The sequence below is a fragment of the Chiloscyllium plagiosum genome, chromosome 3 (genome assembly GCF_004010195.1).
Source record: "Chiloscyllium plagiosum isolate BGI_BamShark_2017 chromosome 3, ASM401019v2, whole genome shotgun sequence".
Classification (NCBI taxonomy): Eukaryota; Metazoa; Chordata; class Chondrichthyes; order Orectolobiformes; family Hemiscylliidae; genus Chiloscyllium; species Chiloscyllium plagiosum.
Window position 1 is genome coordinate 104,272,540 of NC_057712.1, and position 20,273 is coordinate 104,292,812.

Genomic DNA, 20,273 nt, shown 5'->3' on the forward strand with positions numbered 1-20,273 from the left:
TCCCACGCACAAAGCCATGTTGACTATCCCGAATCAGTCCTTGCCTTTCCGAATACACATACATCCTGTCACTCAGGATTCCCTCCAACAACTTGCTCACCACCGAGATCAGGCTCACCGGCCTATAGTTCCTTGGCTTGTCTTTACCGCCCTTCTTAAACAGTGGCACCACGTCTGCCAACCTCCAGTCTTCCGGCACCTCACCTGTGACTATCGATGATACAAATATCTCAGCAAGAGGCCCAGCAATCACTTCTCTAGCTTCCCACAGAGTTCTCAGATACACCTGATTAGGTCACCTTTAACCATTTCAAGGCATCCAGCACTTCCTCCTCTGTAATCTGGACATTTTGCAAGATGTCACCATCTATTTCCCTACAGTCTATATCTTCCATATCTTTTCCACAGTATCAAACATTGCATCAAACGAAGTGCATTGATTTCTGGTTGCTAAAGGGTTCAGAACCATAACTGACCCATTACTACATACCATTTATCTGCTTAACAGCTTAAAAGGTCTTTGTCCTGTCATAGCACAACTCTGGCCAGAAGGAAACACGCTACGTTATCAGTTAAAGACCCACAAACTTTAATTTTAAAAGTTTCACCTTGCTGCCTTTGCTGATTACCTAATTGTACTGTGGTAACACTCTTGCATATTTACTGTAGAAAATCAAAAGTCTTTGCAACCATTGTTGGCCCATTTAATAAAAGGCATCATAATTATAGAGAAAACAAATTAGTAACAGGATTCTGAATTAAGAACTTATCTGGTTATTGGCAAAATATGTGCATGAATAAACAAAAGAAATGTCAAAGAACAATTAATTTATTTGTTATCTACTAATGAAGATTGAATAAACAGGAGAAAAATTTGAAAACAAGTTAGTTAATAGACATTGAAGAAAAATTATGAAGCATCACAAAGTTGACCAAGTAGCTCAGATATGTGCTTAAAACAATGTGTTTAAAATAATGATGCATATATTTCATGCCTAAAATGTTTTTCTCTTTCCCAGCTTTTCTGCCCATAGATTACACTGAGAATGCCTCAATTGTCCTGATTATTTGGCCAATCTAATTGGACATTCCAGGAATCTGCACATAATCACCTATTATCATTTATGTTGGGCAAAAACCGTCACTTGGATTTCAACATGAAATATTTATGGATCGGATAGTGGAGAAAGCGGAGAAAATTCTTGAGAGGGCAAAGGTCAATAGGTTGGTTTCATGTGAAACAAGGAGGTAATGTTATGGACTAAGCCAGACTACTCAAAACATTCTTTAGCAGGCAGCTCAGACCATAACTTTGCAATTTGTTTTGGTAAGTGTACAGTGGAAATTACCCAAATTACATTAGCTAGGTTGACTACTAGATTTTAAAACAAACATTTATTCAGACAATGAAACAAAAAGAACAGAATAAAGTAGTCCTACAGAACTCAACCTATCCAACTAGACTTCATTATGCTGTTGATGAATAAGCAACAATCCCAATAAGCAAACGCCTTTTAAAAACCAATATAAATGGAACACATGCTTACAGGTTGAAGTCGAAGTTGGAGAGCAGAAAAAAAGAGAGAGAGTTTCCACACAGCTCCCTGTTGAGATTCCAACCAGTTCAAAGCTGAACTAAAACTGCTCAGCTCAGCTAGAGATCTGACCATGCCCCTTGCTTTATATAGGCCACTTCTAAAGCATGACCACTTTGGCCTGAAGTCTCATCTGTTTACACATAAATAAAAGGCCTGTCGAAATCCTTTTCATCTCTGTACGAAACCAGACTGATCGAAACCTGGCCCTGTTTATTACCCCTCTGAAAAGAAAAATCAAGTACAGAGTCTCCTTGAGCTAAGGAACAGCTTTTAGTAAAAAAAGACTAGTTTTGGTGATACCTCCCTCCTCAAAAAAAAGAACCATCAATACCAAAGACAGCTTCATTTTTAAACCTTCAAAACCCAGTTAGTAGTATTGTGTATATGTGTTTAGACTAACAATAAACATGCAAACATGCACAACTATATGCAAATTCAGACTGCAGTACACCCATCACCGGATGCCTCCGTATCTCATTCAAGTCTCGATAATGCATCAGCAATCACGTTTTCACGACCTGCCACACACGCAATTGTCAAACTGAATGGCTGCAACAACAAGCTCCATCTAAACAAGCTGGTATTTTTGTCCTTAAATTTTTCCACGAATGTCAATGGGTCATGATCAGTGCATACGATTGTCTCAGATGCATTGCTGGTAATACAGACACTGAAATGTGTAAGGCCAATACCAAGCTTAAAGTCTCTTTCTCCACTGCTGAATATTTCTGTTGATGAACGTTCAACTTCATGGAAAAATATCCAATGGGTCTTTTTATTCCCGTCATCCTCCTGCAGGAGCACTGCACGGACACCCACATCACTAGCATTGATAGCCACCTTGAAAGGCTTATTGTAATCCGGGGTAGCTAATACTGGGGCAGTGGTTAACAGTTTTTAGCCTTTTGACAGTCCGCTGTCCATGAAACCTCTTGCCCTTTAACAATTCGGTGAGTGGAGCAGCCACATTGCTAATGTTCAGCACAAACTTTCAGTAAAATCCATTTAATCCCAGGCACCATAGTACTGCTTTTCTTTGTCGACGGTGTGGGAAATTCCCCAATTACTTTCGTTTATGCATTCCATGGGGCCATTTGTCCACGTTCAAAACATGGCCCAAGAAGATGCCTTGGGTTTTTGCAAATTCACTTTTAGCTAGGTTTACCACCAAGTCTGCCTTCCAAAGTCGATCAAACAAGTCCGATAAATGCTGTAAATGTTCCTTCCATAAAAGTGACTAAAAATCACCAAGTCATCAATATACACCACACAGTTGGATAATCCGCCAATGGCCTTATTAGTCAGTCTCTGAAAAGCAGCTGGAACGTTTTTCATACCAAATGGCATGACTTTGAACTGGTATAGTCCATCTGGCATTACAAAAGCCAAAACTGCCTTTGCTCTCTCTGACAGAGGTGCTTGCCAGTAGCCTCCGAGCAAGTCCAACTTCGAAATGTAAGTTGCTTGTCCCACCTTTTCAACATTATCTTCCAAACGTGGAATTGGATATGCATCAGTCTTTGTAACAGCATTGACTTTGCGATAGTCCACACATAACTGTTGGGTACCAGCTGGCTTTGGCACTATGGCTATGGATGAGCTCCAGTCACTAACTCACTTTGATTATGCCATCTTGTTGCATGCGCTCTATCTCGTTCTGTACCTGTGCCAACTTTAGAATGTAGCTTAATTGGAACAGCATCTCCGATCTCTACATCATGCACAATTAGGTTAGTACTTCTCAGTTTATTTCTGCATATCTCCCCATGTGGTAGTAAGTCGTCTTTCAGGTCATTTTGATTTTCTTGTGGAAGGTAACTCAACAATTTATCCCAATTTTTGACAACTATGCCCAATGCAAAATCCTCTGAACTTGGTACTTCCTTCTGTGCTGTAATCATTAACACCTTCTCCTCTTGCTTTCCTTCCCCATCAAAATACCTTTTGAGCATATTCACATAATACGCTGAGATTTCTTCCTGTCTGGAGTCCTTATCAAGTAGGTCACCTCACTTAATTTCTTCTCAAATTTGATACGGTCCACTAAACCTGGCTTTTAAAGGCTCACTTGTCACTGGAAGTAACACCAATACCTTATCCCCAATTACAAGATTGCAAATTTGTGATTTGTTTTCTGCTTTCTGTTTTATTGCATGCTGTGATACTTTTTAATGCTGTCTAGCCAACTCTCCAGCTCTACTTAATCGTTCTCTAAACTTTGACAAATGGGTGGTCTCTGAATTCTAACTCATTAACTTCTTCTTAATTAATTTTAACAGTCCTCTTACTTCATATCCAAAAAATTAATTCAAATGGACCGAATTTGGTTGATTCATTCGGTGCATCGCTGATCACAAAAAGTACAAATGGAACTCCCTTATCCCAATCATCTGGATAATCGTGACCAGAAGTCCTCAACGTAGTCTTCAGTGTTTGATGCCACCTCTCTAGCGCTCCCTGCAATTCTGAATAGTATGCAGTAAATTTGAATTTATTACCAAGCTATCCATAAACAACTTGAATAGTTTGGATGTGAAGTTTAATCCTTGATCTGACTGGATCTCTATTGGTAGTCCATATCTAGTAAAAAAAAATTAAGTAATTCTTCTACAACCCTTTTAGCTGTGATGTTGCGTAACAGGATTGCCTCTGGAAATCTAGTCGACACATCCATTATTATTAATAAATATTTATTCCCACTTTTTGTTTGAGGTAAAGGACCTACTCAATCAATCAAGATTCTTGTGAAAGGTTCCTCAAATGCTGGAATTGGCATTAAAGGCACAGGTTTTATTACTGCTTGTGGCTTTCCGATTAGCTGACATGTATGGCAAAATTCAATTCCATCTTTGTGTAGTTCAGGCCAGTAAAAATGCCTTTGTATCTTCGCCTGTGTTTTCCTCACCCCTAAATGACCTCCAAGTGGTAGCTCATGCACCACTCGCAGAACCTCCTTTTTTATACCTTATTGGCAAAACAATTTGATGAATCTCTGCCCATTTCTCATCTGCTTGAATGTGTCATGGTCTCTATTTCCTCATTAAGACATCATTTGTGAAGTACTAACACACAGTATTCACTTTCTTTCTCCGTTTATGCCTTTTGATATAACTGTTTTAACTCTTCATCTTTCTGCTGTAAATCAATCAGCTTAGTAGAGTTAAAGATACTTGCATGTTCACTTATTTGTCCTTCTCTGACAGGAGATTCGACGTTTCGGGCACAGGCCCTTCTTCAGGAATTGCAGTTGCCTGCATCAGCACTGGCTTTTCAACTAGAGTAGACAGCATGTCTACCAGTGAATCAGCTATATCATTTGCATGGACAAACTGTACCCCTGGAACTGAGAGTTGTCCAATACTCCTACCACGAAATCACCACTCTTTTCTGGACTCTCTAGCCTCACTTTACATAATTGAACACTTTGTCTCACCATGAATTCCTGTTACTAGTACCTTTTCCGGCAATAGTCCCTCAGGAGTATATATCTCCTCATCCTTCAGCATTACAGACTGAGAGGATCCTATGTCCCTTAATATTGTAACCTTCTTACCTACTACTCCTGGCCTATGGTGGATAAACTTTACACTTGCATGTACATTTTTAAGCAGATCTGGCACTTCCTCCTGAATCAACCTCTGATTATCACCTCTGAGGCAGTTGTCTAACTTCCCTTGTGCTTTGTTATTAGTCCAACAAAACTTCCAGGCTTGTCTGGTTTTCTGACACTTGGCTTTCTCTGAGCCCACCAACACTGATTTTGTGTGGCCCACTTTATTACAATGAAAATACCAGAACTTTATAACTTCTTTGCCAGGGATCAGAAGCAGCTTGCAATTCAGAAGTAAAGATCTGTACCGGATGCTTTGTAGCTTAAAAATAGTCAATGCCTTGAATTTATTTCTTATATTTTAGTAAGAAAAGTTGTAGAGTTAGCCTGGGTGGCTGTGACTCTTTTGAGAGAGGCAAGAACACACAGAAACACAAGTGGCAAATGATGCAGAAGTTGTGAACAGGAAATGCTTGCTACCGAAATTACTTACTCAGAAATTTTGAAAAGAGAAGATCAGAGAGATTCTTCACTGTGGCTGGGTTTCTACGAAAGATTATGCTGGGTAAATAATTTATTTTTGTTTGTGATAAGATCCTTCCAAATTGTGCCTTTTATATATATATGTAATGAACTTAAGTTCTTCGTTAGAAGTACTTTGACAGGCTTGTGTCAGTGTTCAGAAACTGACCGTATACAATTGCCAATTTTCACTCTGGAAGCTGACCTATCCAGTTTTACCACCAGCTGGAATCATAATACTTAATGAGCCATAAGATTTTTGAATATCTTAAAATACGTACTACTGAGCAGTCAACCTTGTGGGGAACAGAATCACAAATATGTACAATATTTTAAGTTGAAACTTTTTTAATATCAGTCATAAATAGCTGATACCTTTCTCTGAAACCATTCATCAACAGAGGCCCTGGTCAGGCAAACCATTCTCCAAGCATCTACTCGATTGAATTACTTATATACTTCAATGAGGTCAAGTCTCATTCATCTAAACATTAGAAAAAGCTTTACCAGTTGACTTAATCTTTCCTCATAAGATAATCCTTTTCCACAAATCAGTCTAGTGAACCATTTGTCTCACTTTCTTCAAAGCTGTAAACGTTTCCTTGGATAAATGAGAACAAAACCATTTCGTACTTTTAGAAGTACAACATCCAGGACGCAGTACAGGGGTAGAAAATTATGAACAACATGGGATAGAAATAAGCTTTAGGCAGTTAAGCCATTCACAGAATAGTCTATATTAACAGTTTTACTTGGGATTGGGTTTGCTTTGAGAACCTGAGGAAAACTGCATCAAACAATATTGTGAAATGTCTTGCTGACAATTTCAAATCAGTACATATATTCAGGCAATATACTGAAGATCTGACACTGTCAGTTTTGTGTCCTCAACAACATATCAACTTTAAACAGTTTAGAACTACTGAAAATTGCACTCAATTCTCTGGTCCAAGTTTATCAGTATTAACTAAACATCACAAAACACAGACAGAAAAGAGATGTCAACACATGGAGTATCCAACTGCTGAGTGGCTGAAGTCAAGCTGGTATCGTATGAGTGAAATGACAGTTACCTATTGATTAGCCATTCCTCCACAAGAATTTTAATAAACAAGTTATCAAGATATATTTTAATTAATCTTTTGTTTACTTGTTTGAGTAAGATGAAAGCCATTTAAGATGTTTATGAGAAGCTTTGCTGGTGTCTCCACAGGCTAGGAATGTGAAGTATTTTGTTTGCCTCAGTAACTGAAAACATTTTAAAGCCACCACATTGTATTTTGTTCAAACTCAAGTTAAGCAATTTCCAATGATACAAGAGGGAAGTGCAAAGTCTGGACAAAAAGAAGATTTTTGTATTAGGAAACCTGCCAGAATAGTTAGGTCAATATGTAGAAATCAATAGTTAGTCAAGTTCAGAAAACTGAAAAGAACAATGAGAAGTCATTTGCTTGAAACAAATATGTATGATCCACAGATGTGGGAAAGCGTGACATGTTCATCACTTTGTGTCATTGCAGAAAGGCAACTCAATTTGTGTTGAGTGAGTTTCATCCTAACTAATTCAATGTGAATATCGTCATCAGCAACCACTCACTAAAAGGTACGACTGATCTCTAGGCAATTCCGTTACACTGGCTATGGGTTAGGTGGGTTCTTGTGTGACTGATTAACTCAAACCTAGAGCCACATATCCAACCAAGCATTTGGCAGGTGTTTCAGGGAGGTGCAATTGGCCCCGGGCCTTGAGATCACTGGCATTACATTCTCTGGTTCCTTTTCCATACTTCCTCTTGTCGACAGGAGTTCTCAAAGAATTGTGTTCCTTCATGTAAGAGTTTCCTCCAAATTAGTTTCTTCTGATCAAGGACCACCTATGTGTTGCCATTTATGCTGCATCTTTTGAGGAAAGCCTTGAGGGAGTCTTTGAACAAGAGGAAGACAACAAAAGTGTTTACTTGCTTTCCTTGAGCTGGATGAAGATGATTTGCTTTAGCAGTTGGAATTCAGACATCCTAACCATATGACTGGCCTATCAGAGGTGGTTTCAGACGATCATGGCCTCAATGCTGGTGCTATTAGCTGTTTCAAAGACTCTGCTCTTAATACTCCTGTCCTCCCAGCTTATGTGGAGAATCCATCTCAAACATTTTTGGCAGTACTTCAAGAGTCTTCAGGTGGTCAATGTTTCAGAGCCATACAGAAGGGTCAGAAAAATGACTGCCTTATACCCAAGATTTTGGTTTGGCATAGATGTCACAGTTGGAGATTGTCAACCAACATATATTGCTTGTTTCAGTGTATAGTACTGGTCAATAATTCACTGTCATACTTTGAGCAGAATTTTAATAATCCAATATGTCACTCCAGGTCCCATAGTACTCATCAACAATGGCACAAAAGATTAAAATGTTTTTTCAAATGGTACATAATATGCTATTAGATTACATTACAGATTACATTAAAGATTAAAATGTTTTTTCAAATGGTACATAATATGCTATGTCATGTCAGATATTCCAAGGTGAAAATGTGAACTAATAATGAGTAGCTTTATCTTTTAAGTAGTTTGGATATTGACACAGAAATCTTGTTTTATTGTAGAAACGCAGTTGTTGTTTAATATCTTTATAAATATGCTATAAAGCACTTATAACCTGCTTATTTATTCAGAGTCAAAAAGTATATAGTGTTGATAAAGCACAGCAGGTAAGGCAGCATCCAAGGGGCAGGAGAGTTGACATTTCAGGCATAAGCCCTTTAATCAAGAATGTGGGGGAGAGGGAAGGGGCTGAGAGATAAATAGGAGGGTGGGGTGGAGATAAGGTAGCCAATGGAGAATCCTCCCACTGACCCTGGAGTAATACCAACACAAGAACTTGTCCAAAGCTATGGTACCTAAAAGTAAAGTCACCACAGTCAAAAAGAACTATGGAGCTGCTCTCTCATTAGAGAGAGAGAGAGACAACTGATGGTGAGTTTAGCCAGAGGGTCATCATCACAACTCAAGCCAGAGGTGAGGCAGGACTTTTGTGTTGATCTCAGCTTGTACAGGAAATAAACCTGTGCAACTGGTGTCACAGCCTATTGCAAACCAGCCAATTGAGCTAGCTGACCCCCAAATGTGGAAGTACCATACTATTGGCCATAGCTTTACAGAAAAGTCTCATCAAATTTCCAAAAATCTGTCATTATCCAATATAAAGCAGTAGAGCTACTGATATGAAAGCAGCTTTCCTTTTTAAAGTTGAAGCAAACCAGATTTCTGCTAATTTTGGAAAATACTGTACTGTTTATTTAAAGTCTGAACATACTTTAGGTTACCTTTATGAATGCATTATAGCAAACAGCATCTGGTTATATAACGCCTTTCACATCTTCACCATATCCCAAATGTTACTAACTTTTGGAAGAATACCTCATTGTTGTACTCGAGTCAAATGCAACAGCCAACCTGAACTCCTCTATTTAGAAGTCTATTTCATTGACTCATTTCTAAGAAGAACATTCTGACAGCAGATCTAAAATTTTCCTTTTATTTGAACACGCCTCACTCTATTCCTCTTTCATAAGCAATTTCTTAGATTTATCATTTCCACAACTTTTACTATCATGTATAACTCCATAAAAGGTCACATCTGATCAGTCTCTTTCAAGTTTAAAGAGCCAAATGTTAAGTATTTTTCCCATAGTTCATCCATACCTTATGGCTTGCAAACTAGATGTAGGCTACCAAACTTTGGTTCAAAGTTTGTAGCCATAATAACATGTTCCCCATAAGGTTGTACTTTTGTTTAGGTATCCACCAAAATAAATTCAAAAGATGATCCAAACTTTCAAAAATTATCAAAATAATGCTATTTACTTCACTGCAAGAAATCCATAAGATTTATAATTTATTTAAGATTGGGCAACACGGTGACTCAGTGGTTTGCACTGCTACCTCACAGCACCAGGAGCCCAAATTCGAAGCCAGCCTCAGGGGACTGTACAGAATTTGCACAATCTTCCAATGTCTGCATGGGTTTCCTCCGGGTGTTCCGGTTTCCTCCCACAGTCCAAAGATGTACAGGTTAGATGAATTGGCCATGCTAAATTGTCCAGAGTGTCCAGGGATATGCAGATTAGGTGGAATAGCAATGGGTAATGCAGAGTTAACGGGACAGGATAGGATATAGGTTTGGATGAGATGCTCTTCGGAGGGACAGTGTGGACTCAATGGGCTAAATGGCCTGATTCCAGACTGTAGGGATTCTATGATTTGCTTTGTTCACCACTTGCATTTGATTTAATTGTATTCTTCAATTTGTGTGCTTAGGACAATTGTTGTTAATAACAACAACAGCTCAAATCTTTCCCCTGCACAATTACAAAGATCAGAAATGTTTTTTTCAAAATCCTGAAGTATTTGGTGAAACCTTGATTTGCACTAAATTAACTGAGTGTAACTAGGGGAGTGTTGATAGCATAATCAGCCTCAGTATCCAGGTTGAGAAGGAGGGGAGAGGAAAAGAAATCTGACAAGGGTATTACTACTGGTTATTATTCAACAAGCTCAAATACAATTTGTGTGCACAAATAACAGGACATCAAAGAAGAATAAAAGCAGCCTAGTATGAAGTGACTTATTATCAAATAGTCTTCAGACATTTACTAGCTAAGGGCAGGTTAGCCTAACAGGCTAGATTGCTAGCATGCAACTAAATAATACCAACAACTCCCATTCTGACTGAGGCAGATCAGCTTCTTTACCATATACCCAAGAACAGAAGACAACGGCAAATAACCACTGACAAAAGCTGCCCACGAAACCAGTTCAGGATGTATCAGCAGCCAGTAGCCAAGGGCTTGCCTCCAGGCACAGCACTAATGGAATGGAATTTGCTAGCTTTGTTAAATGGGTGACATACATACTGAAAAAGACCTGTTTCTTTGGCATGGAGAAGTCTGAAAATGCAGAAAATTCAGATGAGCTCTGACCAACTCAAAATTAAAGTCTGTAAAATCTCTTTATTTTCTAGAATGACTTCATTCACAGGCCTTTATATTTGGATTCTTTTAGATCAACTCCACACCACAATCCTCTGAATACTCAGTGAAAAAATCAACAACAGTAAGACTATTTCCTCAAAATCCAACACGATCCAGATCTGGATATTTCCTTCATTCCAGCAGGATCACAAGAGCAAAATTCCCTAACACGTAGCACCATGCCAGAAAAATACAACAGTCAGCAAAGAAACTATCAACTTCCCAGGAAAAGGAATGGTAAGCAATGAGATTAACAGCTCAAACTTTACTGATGACCGATATATATTTAAGAATTTAAATTAAGTAGTACCTGAACATTTACTAATAAACAAAATAGCCAAATTGACTTACCAAGCTGTCTGGCCGCCTTCAAGAGAGTTCTCAGATTTTCACTGACAACTTGATGTTCATTCTCTGCCACGTTCTCAACAAAATGGGTTAAATCATTCCAGGTCAACTCTGTCTGGCAATAGTATTCTTTCAACTTTGATCTCTTGGTCTGCGAATGGGGTATGTTTAAAAACAAACTTAGACAATAAATAATTAAATAATTTCTCCTACAGTGTGGAGGAAGGCTATTCGGTCAATTGACCCACTAAAAAGGAACACACACACACACCAATTAATTCTTCGTATTAAGATGAAACCAATAAACTATTCCAGCTATCATTTTGGAATAAACAAATAATTACTGTAGAGATTTCATATTCATGAAGAAAATATAATTTGGATATAATAACTTTTGAGTCAGCAATTCTGCAATAATATAAAATGGCCTTAAATGTTGCACTCTGAAAACTTGTTTTAACTAATGGGTGTTACAATTGAACAAAGGCAAAGTATTGTGCTTCATGTTAAAACACACTTCAGGCAAATAAGAGCTAAAAGTTTTTTAAAAATGAAGAAACTCAATTATAAAAATAGATACGCTGCTGTCTCAGAAAAATTCAAAAGGCAAATAAAACTACTAATTTTAAAGATCAATTTCCTATCGAATAAGAAATGCTTCTAGCCATTGCTTCTATCTGGTGAGGCATTTTACTGTTCTACAGCAAGCATCCCTGATTGAAAACTTTGCTGTGCCAGTAACTGGATCGGTTTACAAGAGTGCACTCTAGTAAATGTTTAACAAGTTTCAAAAATCATTGCATGAGCAGTACAGGTCGTTCTGCTATAACGCACGTTTCATTAATGCCAGTTCGCTGTAACCCGATTGATGAACTGGGAACGCTGTATCTACAGCACGAACCTTTAAAGCATGTATTGGCTCTAACATGATTCCGGCCCCATTAGTTTAAATGGTGCTGCAATTTTTTTATAACATGGGGTTGCATAAGAACAGAACCACCACATTAAAGCAGAACTGTTTGTACTAATTCCAAGAACTAAAAAGCTCTTGTTATGTATTGTAATTTCCAGTTGCATGGTCATGCAGAACTTGAATATCGTTGGAAAAAAAATGGTACATGGCCAAAATATTTTGTCTTGCCCTCTGAGGACAAACACAAGAATTCCAAAGAATAATACAGGAAGCAAGATCAGGCAACCAGCTAGGGAAGGCTGTCAAGATAAAGTAGGACATAGCACTGAATGATTTTGGTGTGGGGAAACCGGAAGCTACTGTAGATTTTTGACCAACTTGTGCAGGAACATAGTGACACCTATTGGACAGGAGAACTAAAACCTGTAATTCCTGGGTCAGAAGTAAGGACATTATCACTGCATTACGAGACCCTACAAAGTCATGTGGGTTAGCAAGTTTAGGTCTGATGACTTAGCGAGACTTAAATGGAGGGGAAGAAATAAACAGCTGAATTTCAACCAAACTGCAAGTATACGATAGGTAAACAATGGGAAGCTGACAGCAATGAAAAAGAGTCTAAAGTTGGCAAAAAATCAAGGAGAGGACTAATAAGAATTTCAGTTGCATTGGTAAGAGTGCAAGTACGTGGCTGCATAGATGTAACCTGTCTTGGTGTACAGAATGAACAGCACAAAAACAGTTAATTCACCCTAACAGGTTTATGTGCCACGTGACCTCCTCCCACTCTACATCACCTAATCTTTCTTCACAAATGCTTCTAATGCTTTCTTACTCATTTTTTTCCAGCTTTCCCATAATCTATGCACCTCAGCCACTCTGTGCTTGCGAATTCCATAAGTGACGAATTGTTGAAGAAAAATAACTTGAATTCTTTATTGAAATTATTAGTAACTCATTATTTAAGGTCCCCAGCTTTTGTTCTTCTTTATAAGTTTTTCCTGATCGTCATAACCTCAATTCTAGAACCATCCCTCTGAGAATGTTTGCAACTTCTCCACTATTAGCTCTCTAACAAAATTCAATAAGGTAAACAGCCCTCTTAAATCAAAACCGAATTCAATACAAGTTTAGCAAAACTTCTATCCATGCAATTGGGTTGTTGACAAATAAATCCAACAAATCTAAATATTTTGGATAAGTTTTGATTTTGGTAGGGTTTCTGGATCTGATGCCTCAGCTTTGGCTAGGATCCCTAGACAGTATAAAAGACAAGCAATTCAGCCCTTCAGCCCATCATGTGTATGGCTGAATAAACTTGCCATCCATTCTTAACCCATTTTGTCCATAGCCTTGCAGATGCAGGCTTCACGTCAGATCCAGATCCTGTTCAAGTGAGTTAAGGGTTTCTACCTCAACCTCCAAAACTGCATAGCAAATTCCAGATAAACTATCACCCTCTTAGTGAAAGAGAGATTCATGTCTCCAATAATCTTTCTACTAAACAACTTAAAATGTGTGCCTCCTGGTAACAAATCTCTAATCTTGGTGAAAATAGGTCTCTCCTGTCCACTCTATCCAAGTTCTCCTGCATTGTCCCCTCTGTTCTAAGGAAAACAACCCTGGCAAGCCTGGTCTATACTCACAGATGTAATTTTCAAGCCCTGGCAACCTGTGTAAATCATCCCTCTACACAGTCTATGACGTGGTGACCAGAACTGGACACAGAATTCCAGCTGTAGCCTATATATCTATCGAAAAATATAAACAATAAATAATAATAATAATAATAATAATAATAGCTATAGTCTAATACAGTTTTAGCATTACATTCTTGCTCATGTATTCAGTACTTTGCCCAATTAAGCAAATCATCTGTGTCTTTGTGACAACCTATCTACCTGACCTGCCAGCTTCAGACACCTGTGGACATAAATTTTCTCGGCACCTCCTTAATTTATGGTGTATTGGCTGGTGCTCATGCATTGTTCTGCCCCATTGCACCCTCCATGCCAATCTATGCCTTTGAATCTTCATAGGTTGTAAACTCAGTTTTTCTTTATCAAGCCAACTTACTCAGTATCCACTGGCAGGGCCATGCACAGAAGAGAAAAAATAATGTTCTACTTAATAAGCGTATTACAGCCTTCACTGCATCATCTTGCAATTGTCTAGTTGGAAACCCATTTACCATCTTTCCACCCACTCAACCAAACTATTGGCAACATCTTGCAGTCGAACGCCATCATCCTTACTATCACCTAGACAGCCAGTTTGTGTCATCTACAAAATTTCTCAATAATGCTTCTCACAATTTAATCTAAAATTGTTAATATATTGTCCTGATTCATAGCCAAGGTTGAGGACAGAAACAGTGGCAAAAGCTTCTGGCGAGGGACACAAAATGGTGGTTTGGGTCTTTTCCATTTGGAAGAAAAACTCTAATCTGCAACATGACGGGCATGCTAACCCAGATTTTTGTCAAAGCAGTGATTCCCCATCATAGTAAAAATGTCAGAAGTAGACAGAAATCATAAGTGTGCCCCCTTTGAATGAGTGGAAATGGGGTCAGCCTGGGATTCATGCAATAACAGTTAACAGAAACAGGTGGTCATCAACACCATGTCTACTGTTGTATGATTTTGGTAGCGGAAATGTCTCAAACCCAAAAGTATTTGGATTAGACCAGGTACAAATATGAATAACCTTTGTAGATAAACTTGGATAGTCAGGGTGCTCCTTTGGATCTCATCGGAGTACAGCTGTGGAGGCATGAAAAAAAAATGCATAAACGTATTGAGGCCGCCAAAAGAATCAAGACTATCAAAGCCATTACAACTTCAGGCCTTTTAATCTTCAAGAAGAAATCTGGAGAGTCAAGAAAGTATGAACTTTAAAATGAGTCTTTCCGTTAACAAAAAACTGAGCACTTCCATTACTGGATTAATGCTGCCTTGCTGATATCTAATGGAACCATTGAGACTGTGGGTGCCTTTCAATTCAGTTTTATTACCACCCAAGTGGTCGTAGACTGTTCGATGAAGGACAATGAATTCCAACAACTGTTGCTCTTGAACAAAATGTTTTCATAAGGCTTTGAGATGATGAACATAGTAAATGTTTGATATTTTAATGTCTTAGCCTGTTATACACTTAATTTATTTTAAAAAAATTCTCATCTATGCATGGCCCTGCCCATGTGGATACTGAGTGAGTTGACGTGGGAAGTGAAAGCGCAAAGATTGGTGATTAACAATGACAGAATTTGCTGGAAAAACACATGCATCAACACTAAGTTGTCAGAAGAATTCTAAATGGCCATGTGAAGATTCAAGGATGTAGTTTGGCATAAAAGATGTAGGGGGGCATTATCTTGGAATAGTGGATTTGATGGGTCCTGGGTTGGCATGGATGGGATTTGGAGTTTGTGTGGAGGTATTTTGAGCAGTGCTGGGTCGGAGGCAGTTTTTGAATTTGTTTTCTGTTAAATCTTCACACAGTGCCAATGTCTTCTGTGTAACCCATAATAGTCGTCAACAACCTCGACTCTCATTCTGGAATCACAGCCCAATTCGCAGGCAGCCACACAACCTGCATTACTTTGGAACTGACCTTAAATGTATATGAGAGGTAGGGGAAATTAAAACAAAAAAGGACAGAACAAACAGGGATACATGACAAGACAACACTAGGATACAGATGACATCAAAATGAAATTCCATAACAGCAATAGCATGGGGTTGGATACATGAGAAGGGACAATGGAAAACAACAGCATGGTTGACAAAACAAGTACTTCATAGAAAAGGAGATATTGTGATTTTGGAAAGTGCATAACCAGCACAGTAAGCACTGAAGAGATAGAAGGAAGGCATTTTTTTGGAGAGAGAAGCGAATGGAGCCACAAAGCAAAATTACTTTGGATAGTATGGTGAATCCCTTTGTTAGTTAAACCAAATCCCCAGAAAAGCTCACCTCCCTTGTAGTCTGTTAAAATGAGTGACAGAACTCCCAAATTCCACTATTTAAAAGAAAATAACATCAATTTATTTTTCAACTCAAAAAGTGAACATTAAATAACAACTATTCACAACTCTAAGCGTCCCTTTCTTACCTGCCTCCAACTCCATAACAATATGCTGTTCCAATAAGACACTTATTAAAATTACAGCAACTTAATTTCAAAACCACACAGCCGCTGTTGTCTTTTGTGACTTCACTCTTCTGGCTGCTGAATTCCTTGGGTGGTTGTCTTCTTTTTTTTAACCACGAGTAGGTTTCATATGAAAAGGTACCTTTGATAGAGAGTGTTTCCGAATTTCTTGGATCGGTCTTGATGGCAGTTGCTCTCTTTGCAATTTCCAAAATGTCAGCATTTTTACATCCTCAACATCAGATCTTCTCATTGATTCAATGTTTGGCAAAACAATAAATTCAAATTCGATTGAGTTTTATTATGTTGGGGCATAATTTAAACTGATTGGTTAAATTCAAATTGTTGCCACAACAACAACCAACTTAGGAATCCATTTCATAGCCAAATGTTACATATTTTTAATTCTCCAGAACTTTGAGACTGCCATCTAGTCATACATACAGGTGTTTGTAATCGCTCAGTTCAGAACAGCACTTACTCCCTCTTAAATGTACAGTACACACCTTCAACTTCATAACACCACCCCCCCTTAAGAAAAAAATGAACCATCATAGTGAAAAGATGGCTTTTTTTTTCCTAATTCTTAATCTCATTACAATGGAACACATAGGTCATTAATCTAAGTTATACTTTCATATTAATTTCTGCACACATATAACATTGGAATCTGTCCAATCTTATCTGTACTGTTTCCTTTAAATCAGTGATAACACATCTGCTATCACATTTTTACTAACCGCAGCAATTACAATTTGTAAATTAAAAGTCTATAACATAACACTCCAATGTAATAGTCTAATATTTTTGTCTTTAAATCTTTCCAAGAATGAGAGAGATTGTGGTCAGTGTACATAACTGTCTCTGAAACATTGTTCATCACATAAACATTAAAAATGTTTAAGGCCAGTACCAAACTTCATAATTCTTTTTTCAGTAATAGAGTACTTTCTCTGGCAGGTGTTGAGTTTCTTTGAAAAGTAGCCAATTGGCCATACAATTCCATCATCATCTTCCTGTAGCAGTACAGCTCCAACTCCTGTATCACTAGCATCAATTGCAATTTTGATGGATTTCAAAAGATTTGGTGTAGCTAAAACAGGTGCAGCGGTTAATACGGTTTTAAATTCTCAAATTTCTCCTGGCATTGTTCTGTCCACTGAAATTTTATGTTCTTCTTTTGGAAGAAACTTCGGCAGAATCCACTTTGTCCTAAAAATCAAAGCACATCTTTTTGAGGATGGTCATGGAAATTCCTCAATGGTCTTCGTCTTCGCATTCCTTGGGGTCAACATTCCATACAGACGTTATGTCCCAAGAACATCACCTCTGCTTTTGCGAATTCTGTTTTCTTTAAGATCATTGCCAGTCTTGTTTCGCGTAATCATTCAAAAAGCTCTGGCAACTGTATCTTATGATCTTTCCATGACTCGCTTAAGATCACTACATCATCCAGATAAACTGCACAGTTTGTTAAACTGGCCACAACTCAGTTCATGAGTCTTTGGAATACGGTTGGTGCTTTTTTCATTCCAAAAGGCATCATTTTGAATTGATTGTAGCCCATTTGGGGTTACAAATGCAGAAATTTCTTTTGCCTTCTATAATAAAAAGGTTATTGCGTGGTTATTGCCAATAACCACGCAATAAGTCCAATTTGGTGACGTATCTGACTTGTCCAACTTTCTCGATACAGTCCTCCAATATTGGATAGGAGTCTGATTTTGTTATGGCATTGACCTTCCATTAGTCCACAAAATTGTTGAGTCCTGTCAGGTTTGGGAACTATCACCATCAGCAAACTCCACTCACTGATTCAGTTCAAGGATATCTTCGTTGAGCATCACATCCACTTCCTTCTGGACCTGTGTGGCTTTAAGAGGATTAAGTCTGTAGGGGTGTTGTTTTATCAGAACAACATTCCCTTTTTCCACCTCATGCACAATAGTACTAGTCCTCCCCATCTTATTCCTGCATATGTCCTCATACTGCTGCAACAAACCTTTCAACTGGATTCTTTGAGACTGAAAGCTCACTAACCTATCCCACTGCCTCAAGGACTTCATTATTTAAAGTATTTTGAGGCACATCAAACTCCACGGCATCTGGATTTAATTCCTCACCTCACAGGGCAGTATCACCTGTTTCTCCAGTTCCCCATCTCTACATTAAAAGGTTTCACATATTCACATGACATACCTAAGACCGTTTTCTTCTATCCAGCATCTTTACCAGATAGTTTACCCGTCTCAACTTTTTCTCAATTTGATAGGGATCATTAACCTGGCTTTGAAGGGACCTCTTACCACTGCTAACAATACTAGTACATCATCCTCATGGGAAAACATCCAAATTTTAGAGTTTTTATCTACCACCTGCTTCATTCTCTGCTGTGCTCTCTTCAGGTGCTGTTTAGCTATGGCACCTACCTGATTTAATCTCTCCCTCACCTCCAATACATATTCCAAGTATAAGATCTCCAACTTCGGGGCTGTCAATTTTTTCTTTAATTAATACCCTCACTTCATGTGAAAATATTAACTCAAAAGGAGTAAACAGAGTAGATTCATTTGGGGCATCACTAATGGCAAACAATACGAATGGGATAACTTTATCTCCAATCACTTGGGTAATCCTGACAGTACACTTTTAACATAGTCTTCAGCATCTGATGTCACCTTTCCAAAACTCCTGAACTTGGCATTCTGGATGGTATGCACTTGATTTAAAGTGCTGTATGCCTAAGCTATCCATCACTTCCTTAAACAGCCTATCAGTAAAATTAGACCTTTGGTCTGACTGAATCTCTCCGGGTAGCCCAAACCGTGTAAAGAAAGACACTAACTCCTCCAGTGTCCTCTTTGCCTTAATACTCTAATGGAATTGCTTCCGGAAATCTGGTAGACACATCCATTATGATTAGCAAATACTGGTTCCCACTTTGATTGTGCAGGTCCCCTCCCGAGAACTATCATAACCTGCGTGAAAGGTTCTTCAAATGCTGAAATTGGCAACAAAAGGTGCTGGTTTTATTATTGCCTGTGGGTTATCTACCATTTGGCACATATGACATACACGGCAAAATTTAACCACATCCTTGTGCAGTCCAGGCTAATAGAAGTGCTTTTGGACCTTAGCTTGAGTCGTCTTCACACCTAGGTGACCTCCTACTGGTAACTCGTGCTACCCAAAACACTTCCTGTCTGTATGCTATCAGCAACACAATCTGGTGTACTTCTGCCCATTTCTCCTCTGCACTAACCTGTTGTGGTCTCCATTTTTGTCTTTGGATTCCATCTTTAAGATAATAACACTCAGGAATACATTCTGATTCTTCCCCTGGGCATGCATCAATATAGATTGTTTATTGTCTCGTCATTCTGTTGCAAGTCCATTAGCCTTTCAAGACTAAACACTTCTGCTTGAACCTCTGCCTGTTCAGGTTTTTCCTGCACCATTTCATCAAACAGGGTGCCAGCTAACTGAACCTCAACTCCTTTGTCTTTCTCTTTAGCTTTTGCTTTGACTTACGACAGTGGGATCTTGTTACTACACTACCTGGAAAAATTCCCAGGTATTTTTCTTTTAACTCCTCAGTTCCCTGGTCTTCCTTTGGCTTCTCCGCAACAAGGGGGGTCACTCACATCTTGGATCCTGCTAAATCGTTCCCAAGAACCAACTGTATTGCTGGAACTGACACTCTGTCAATTACTCCCACAGTCACTTTCCCAGACTTGATTTGGATCTCAAACCTGATCTTATAGTAGGGAATGCTAAAGTTCTGTCCATCTATTCCACAAATTACCACTCTCTCGGTAACATGTCAGAAAGAGTGCAAATACGTTCATCTCTTATTTTTTGAAACTGACTAGATCCCATATCTCTTAAAAATTATAACTTTTTTCATTTCTCCCTCGGTCTTCTTGAGTAAACTTTACACACAGAGGTGAAGTCTTTATAGAGATCGGGCACTAACTCAATACCCAGCCCCTGCCTCGGCTGTGCACTCTCCTGCAGCTCCTCGACTTGGAAGTTTCCTTTATTACTTTCACTAATGCCACTGGCTTAGCTTCTTTTACCACATCTTTTCCTGCAATGATTAGCACTCCGACTTTACATGCCCCACCTTACTACAGTGGAAACACCCAAAACCTTTTG

The 20,273-nt window shown here is 38.6% G+C and overlaps 1 protein-coding gene across 3 annotated transcripts in view; it reads right to left on the reverse strand.

The window, feature by feature from the left end:
* Nucleotides 1-20,273, reverse strand: part of ascc3 (activating signal cointegrator 1 complex subunit 3) — a 541,129-nt gene that overhangs the window by 507,773 nt on the left and 13,083 nt on the right. For 2 of the 3 annotated variants that reach the window (XM_043687007.1, XM_043687008.1), the window contains exon 3: nt 11,053-11,200. The exons of the other annotated variant lie outside the window; for it this stretch is intronic. In XM_043687007.1, coding sequence (XP_043542942.1) covers nt 11,053-11,200 — 148 coding nt within the window. The remainder of the gene's footprint in view (nt 1-11,052; nt 11,201-20,273) is intronic. 3 annotated transcript variants of the gene reach the window in all.